The following is a 6,709-nucleotide window of genomic DNA, read 5'->3' as shown; positions in this document are numbered from 1 at the left end:
ACCACAAAAACAGACAAACACAAAAGAATGACCCCTCCACACCCAACCCCCTTTTCTCTGTTTTCCGATCCTCTCTCTCCTGTGTTTTTCCAACTGTTCCCCTGGGGCAGACAGGACTTTTCCTATCTCCCTCTTCTGTCCTTTCTCTGTCTCTGTCTCTCTTTACATCTTTTCTCTTTCCTCCCCCTTCCCTCCCCTTTCTAATAAAACTTCTCACTTAAGCTTTGTCTGCCTGACATGACTGCACCTCAGCCTCGGTCACCCTCCCGTGCCATGGAATCCACCAAGGTTCCTCACGCATTATTCATATCAATGATGCCTTTTGGTACTGCAGCTGTCTTTGAGTCATTTTTGCTCCTGTAGATAATTTCTTGCCCATATTCCTGTGAGTAATCCTAATAAAATTCACCAAGTTGGACTTTAGTCCTATCCATGTTTTGGTCTGTTGTGGTTCTCTAACTGGGGCGAGTAGACGCTTGTTCATGTCTTCCAGAGACAAGTCTGTCACAAAACAAGGCTCACTTTGGCCTCACAGGTCAGCAGGAGTGGGGATGATGGCCTTCATATCTATCTTACTTCTGTGTGGGAAGACCCCATCCCTACCCATCCTACTAATGGTCCAGGACACCCCCTCAAAACAAAACAAACAAAAAACCCTCAGTCACATGTGTGGGGTTGCACATGCCTTGGGAGACAGAGGCAGAGGCAGACAGATCTCTGTGAGTTCTGAAAGACAAAAAAGTAGAGTTAAAGAAACCCCCCACTTGAAATGAAGGACTAACCTGGAAACCAATATCTGTTCCTTGGAATTTGCTAACTTCCCCTCACAAGGCCCTGAGATAACAAGATACCAAGAATTCACACTACCCCTCCTTTCCTGTGAGTCAACAGGTGGTGAATTAGGGTTCTTAGGAAACAAAGAGATAACTGCAGCTCCCGTTTGCCCAGACAAAATTAATTAGCACACCCTGAGGCCCTAAGGTCTGTTGACCCTAATAGCAGACCATCCGGCCTCAAAGGGTCTCGTACTCAATGGACAGAGGGTCCCACCTCCTCCCTAAGCTAGTGGTTTTGCCTTTAAAAACACCTGTGCCCGGGGGGAGGGGCTTCTCTCTAGCCTGCATGCTGGAGGAGCCCGTTTGTGCAAACGTTTCCTGTTCATTAAAGCCTCTTTCGTGTTGCAGCACTGGACTGGACATTGAATTCTTGGGGGTACCAACCGAAATTGGGAGACTCCTCATTCTGAGGGTCTTACAGTTCAAGGCCAACTTGGTCTACAGAAAAAGTTCCAGGACAGCCAGGATGTCACAGAGAAACCCAAAACCAACCATCCAAACAAACAATAAAAGCAAACTCAGTTGCTAGTCTTTTCTTTGTACATTTATTGAATTTTCCAACTCCTGGGCCTGCCTCATTTCATTCTAGCCCTGTGGTTGAGTTAGGCTCTTGACTTTCCTAGAGGCTTTGTTAGGCAAGATCCTGCCCTGGCTGGAGGGTAGGACAGGAGGGTGTTGGGGGAAGGGAGGCATGCAGGCTAGCAAGGTTTCTGGCTTAGATTTGACAACAGGGCCAGGGAAGCATAGAGTGCACAAGTGGGGCCCTGAGATTTTGGTTCCCAATGCACCTGGGGGGTGTCCACCTGCAGTGTTAGGCCACATTCTTCTAGCAAGATCCAGGTGGGAGCCTTCTCATCCCAGCTGTTCTCAAGGAGCCTGGGAGGCAGGGGCACAAACTTCTGCTCCTGCCATGGGGTGCTCTGCTCCAAGATATGCTCCACCTACCAGCAGAGGAGGGAAAGGGGTTTCAGATGGCCAAACTGCAGTTTGAGCCCCAGGAATGCAGCACCTGCCCATGTAAATCTTTCTGGATGTACTCAGGACCCCACAGCATCCCCAATGCCAAGCCTTCTCACCAAGTCCAGCTGCTTTGACAGCACTGTTGCCTCCAGGGCCTTAGCCAGCAGCTGCTGCTGGGTTTCACTCAGCACTGGGGAGGGGGGAGAGATCTGGAATGCCCAAGATGGACTTGAGTCATTCCTTCCTGTCCCATACTAACCCGTCCTCAGGCTACTCACCAGTCAGTGCTCCCAACAGGTAGAAGATAGAGGCAGCGAGTTCTAGCACCAGCTCTCCAGAGGGAAGTACCAGATATTCAAGGATGCTGCCTGCTGGGCCATCCAGAGGTTCCACCCGTCCGCCATGGCACAGGCCCTGTTCCAGCTGAGGTAGAGGTGGGGTAAGTGAGGCTGGGCAGACTTGGGCAGGCCTTGCCCACTTCCAACACTCTGACTCACTGAGGCCTCCAAGGCTTCCATGCTGGGTTGGTCATATAAAATTATCCCGATGTCCATCAGTAGCTGCTGTCTTAACTCCATTCCTATGTGCTCCAGTTCTGTGGCGCCAGCCTTCACCTCTTCACGCAGGCCTTGGAAGTCTTCTCTGGTCACCTGTTCCTCATGGATTCCGTCTATAGGGACAGAGGGCAGCACCACCCGATGCTTATGAGGAACACAGGGTAGGGAGGTAGACCCAGGGAGCAGAGGCAGAACCCAGGTACTGACCTGTCAGGAGCTTGAGCCGTTCACCTGCGGATCGTAGTGTGGCAAGCAGGCTAAAGGCATGCTGCTTCTGGCCATCCTCTCTTCTGTGGCCTAGGCAAAGCATGAGTATGGTGTGAGGGGGAAGGGCTGTTCTGTGTAGGGACCCAGGGACCACTGATGCTGAGATTTTCCCTGGGCCCTCCCAGCTTCATCCCTCTCCTATTACTGGAACCCCAGGGGCAGATGAAAGGATAACAGGCCCAGCAACATCACCCACTGTGTATGTGTGTGTGGGGGGGGTGCCCACCTCCATTGGAGGCTGACCACCTTGTGCACTGAGCACAGAACATCTTATAGATAAGGGATATATGGGGCCAGAGGATCTGGGCCCTCACCTGACAGGGGTAGCTCAAAGGTCCGCTTCTTTTCATTGGGGAAGAGAAGGATATCTGGCAGCAGGAATAAGCAGACAGGTCATCAACTCCCTTATCCACAGGCTCCAGGGGCCTCATGAGAGACTGACCCTATCACCCACACATCAGTACCTGGCACATTTGACCATCTTGTCTGGGAGATAATGTAGCCAATGCCCATTGCATCCCTTGGCTAGCTAAAGCCCCCCATATTTCCTGCTTCTCTGTCACATAGTCTGGGCTCTAGAAACAGGCCCCTGCCACTCACCCCATTTAGGGTCAATGAGCAATTGGGCCACCCGGAATGCAAGGATGCTGCCTGCAGGAATGGTCACCATCTTCTTCTGGCTTAGGTAGCCCTTTCCTTCACCCTGAAGGAGGATATAGGCTCAAGCATATAGAGTGAATGATTCTGAGTGAGTGCTGGTGACAGGCCTGGGCTATAGCAGTTGTAGCTCACTGGGCAAATGAGGCTATGGGTTGCTTCTGGAAGGGTCTTTTTTTGTTTGTTTGTTGGTTTTATTTGTTTGTTTGTTTTCAAGACAGGGTTTCTCTGTGGCTTTGGAGGCTGGCCTGGAACTAGCTCTTGTAGACCAGTCTGGTCACGAACTCACAGGGATCTGCTTGCCTCTGCCTCCCGAGTGCTGGGATTAAAGATGTGCTCCACCACCGTCCGGCTCTGGAAGGGTCTTATAAGAGCTGCTGCTCCCTGGCCCCTTAGATTCTTGCCAATGCTATGTGTTCAAATGAGGTCAAGCAGGGGCTAGGGCTAGCCACATACCTGTAAGCATATGGCTCCAGGCAGTGCAAATTGGCCTAAGCCCTCTTTGCTGTGGGTCTGGGTGACCTGCACATCCTTCTCTGTCTGTAGCACCTCTGTCACCACAAACACATCATCTCCACGACTCCGAAGCTGTTGCAGGATTTTGTGTTCAGGCGTCTGTAGTTGCCTACAGAAAGATTGCCAGGGCTTGCCCATGATGGACTAGCTTCCTTTCCTACCACCGTGATGTCAGGTGGGATGAAAAGGCTAGGAAATCCAGGAGTCTGTGGATACCAGACTTGGGTACTTTCCCAGGATGTTCCCAACAGTGTCTAGGAGGTTGGAGGAATATGACAAATTCAAACAGGGAGAGGCTCCATTCTATACTAATCATAAATGTTCCAAGTCCACTTCATTCTTTTCCCAAAGCAGCTGGGAGTTTGGCCTGATTCCAAGGGTCTTGGCCCTGCCTGGATATCATGATCCTCAGGATACAGGCCCAGCAACTGAAGCTTACTGGCCCAAGTGACATCCTTCCCAACCTGCCAGTTGATAGCACTCCCTTCCTCTGGGACTTCTCTTCAGTATCTCAGAGATACTGCTTCAGAACCCTCCTGATGCCCAGTACCTAACAACTTCCCAAGAGCATGGCTGCTCAAGGTCAGAGGGCCCTCATCCCTTCAAAGGGCTCACCTCTCATGCTGCATGACATCCCAGGTGTTCTGAGCCACACGCAGTATACACATGTTTATGGAGGCACTGCAACTGCCAGACACTGCAGCTGCACCAGAAATCTTCCCCTGTCCTGTGCCTGCCAGCGCCACATGGCCCTGAATGTTCCCATCAACGGCATCAGAAACGCAGAAGCGGCCACAGCATTCAGGTTCTGAAGCAAGATGGGCTCTAAGATTTGGTTACATTAGCCACCCACTGCCTTGCCTTTCCTCTGCAGCAGTGGGACCTTTAAAGAACTGTCTCCTCTAGAAACAGGGCCAGAGGAGCAGAGCTGGTATAGTCCAGTAAGAAGGAAGGTTGGGCTTAGCCTACTCCCTTCTATTCAGTCTTTGAGCTCAGGATGGGGAAGAAGGGAGCAGGAAGGCAGATACCTGGTTCTGGAGCATTGGGTTCCAGGATGTCCTTGATTGTCAGGTTGACACACCTATAACGGGGTTTCCAGAACCACGAACTTGAGAGTTTCCTGCTCAGGAGGCAGTAGGGCTTGAAGCTGGTAGAGTTCCGAAGGCTGTCCACTGGGATTAGCTCTCCTCTTCGGTCCACCTCTTTGATCACATTCTTGACCACCTCTTCAAAGGCTGACGGCATGATCCTGAGGGCAGATAGATTGGTCCATACTTAGTTGACTCCAGCACTTTGGGAATGCCATCCCTTCAAAGTGGCCTTGCCTTGCTAGTCCTGACACATTCTGGCTGACCACTACACCAACAGAGACACAGTCTTCACTTTGTGGCTCACTTGTCTGTCTCTCCCTGAAGCCATGGGCACTGGAGACAGGGGGAAGCTTACAGCAGATCCTGTACACCATCAATTCCTGTGTGTAGCCATTGGCCAACTGCTAAAGTCTAGGACACCTTGTTGCACTCCTTGGCTGAGGACCAAGGCTGGAGGGAACACAATGTGGTGATATATTATTTATGATTTATTAAAGCCTGACTGAGGACTCAGAAAGCAAAGCCAGCCACAAGCTATAGAACCCAGGCACACACCTTTAATCCCAGAAGCGAGAAGCTAGGAGGTGCTACTGGTACACACTTTTAATCCTAGCACTCAGGATTAAGAGGTAGTCATATCTCTCTGAGTCCAAGGCCACCCAGATCTACACAAGTCTAAAAGAGAATTATAGCTCACACCTTTAATCCCAGTACTAGAGGTGTATAAAAGACAGGAGGAAGTATTCAGTAGAGGCATTCCTTCTCCAGCCACACTGAGGGGAGGCAGCAGTTTGAGACTTGGTGAAGAGCTAGAGGTGAGAGCTAGTGGCTGGCTTCCCTGATCTGAATACCTGTCTCTGGGTCTTTTATTAATTCGTGTTACAACACAAGCCCCCACTTCTGGGATACTTGGCACAGGAGCCCAAAGCAAAGCCAGTGTTCCAGGTTTGAGTGGTTTCCTTCAGAGCTCTCTCTTGTGCACAACTCCATGAGCGAGCTGTCCTGGATGAACCTTCATGGGTCAGAGGCCAAAACAAGCCAGGGACAGAAAGACAACCTGTGCATTGTGAAGGAGCAGTTCTATCCCTAGGAAACTGGGTTCTTTGGGGCCTGTTGATGGTGGAGAGTGAGCCAGGAAGGCACTTGGGAGTCAGGGAGGAACTTGCGGACCAAGAGATCAGCATGAAGTCCAGAAGCCTGGAAAGTTTCCATCAGCATCAAGCCCAAACCGCCCCACTGTAGGTTAGTGGGCTGCCTTCATAGAGGCTAGGCCCTAGACACTAGGCTTCCTAAAGCTGTCTGGAATAGCCTGGCTTCTGGGTAGGGAGGCATCCTCCACCCAACAAACTGGCATCCAGGCCATAAAGCAGACCAAGTCAGAGAAGGGGCAGCTAGACTCCAGGAGGGTTGAGTAGCAGGGTAGCTCACCTCAATCTTCAGATTTTCACCTCTCCTGAGCTGTCTGGACCCACAAAGCGAATTGAGGACGCGCTGGGGGCCAGGGAGGGGTCTCTCGTCAGTCCAGCCCAGGAGCCACGGAAGCTCACTGCTAGGAGGTGCCAGGATACAAAAGTGAAACTGTGAAGCTGCAGCTCTGGACTGACGCAAGGAGCCCTCCCTCTTTCCCTCCCGGAACAGTGGAGCAACTGAGCAGGCTGCCCCAGACGACTCCTCCTCTCGGGAGCCCACCCGGGCTTCAGGAAGCGCCTATGTTCTCAGTAACTGGGAGCTTCAGGTTCTTCTGGTCCTGGTACCTAAAACTGCACAGCATTTTTTCTTTTTTAAACATCTGGGCTGTAGTAAAAGATCTGAATGGATTTCTGTA

General features: G+C 51.3%; 1 protein-coding gene across 2 annotated transcripts; it reads right to left on the bottom strand.

Annotated features, from left to right (window-relative positions):
- Positions 1 to 1,358: 1,358 nt before the first annotated feature.
- On the bottom strand, positions 1,359 to 6,409 carry Gsdmd (gasdermin D). Of its 2 annotated transcripts, XM_051189136.1 has the most exons (11): positions 6,313 to 6,409; positions 4,822 to 5,042; positions 4,409 to 4,601; positions 3,734 to 3,902; positions 3,221 to 3,323; positions 2,935 to 2,988; positions 2,561 to 2,650; positions 2,294 to 2,466; positions 2,075 to 2,219; positions 1,913 to 1,986; positions 1,359 to 1,777 (listed from the first exon to the last, which is right to left on the bottom strand). In XM_051189136.1, exons 2-11 carry the CDS (start codon positions 5,036 to 5,038, stop codon positions 1,535 to 1,537), a joined length of 1,461 nt encoding a protein of 486 aa, XP_051045093.1. In that variant the 5' UTR covers positions 5,039 to 5,042; positions 6,313 to 6,409; the 3' UTR covers positions 1,359 to 1,534. The 2 variants fall into 2 exon arrangements, with proteins under 2 accessions (XP_051045093.1, XP_051045094.1); XM_051189137.1 differs by lacking the exon at positions 1,913 to 1,986 and having other exon boundaries at positions 1,566 to 1,777.
- Positions 6,410 to 6,709: the final 300 nt, after the last annotated feature.

Source organism: Phodopus roborovskii, unplaced genomic scaffold, assembly GCF_943737965.1.
Source record: "Phodopus roborovskii unplaced genomic scaffold, PHOROB, whole genome shotgun sequence".
NCBI lineage: Eukaryota > Metazoa > Chordata > Mammalia > Rodentia > Cricetidae > Phodopus > Phodopus roborovskii.
Note: the sequence above shows the minus strand (reverse complement) of the source record. Positions and strands in the feature narration are given on the sequence as shown.

What these genes read in the sequence shown, in the direction of transcription:
- Gsdmd (XM_051189136.1), bottom strand. Translation starts at nt 5,038, where the DNA reads ATGCCGTCAGCCTTTGAAGAGGTGGTCAAGAATGTGATCAAAGAGGTG. An exon ending in ACCCAATGCTCCAGAACCAG is followed by an intron (nt 4,602 to 4,821) that starts GTATCTGCCTTC and finishes ATCTTGCTTCAG; the next exon opens with AACCTGAATGCTGTGGCCGC. An exon ending in CTTTGAGCTACCCCTGTCAG is followed by an intron (nt 2,651 to 2,934) that starts GTGAGGGCCCAG and finishes TGCTTTGCCTAG; the next exon opens with GCCACAGAAGAGAGGATGGC.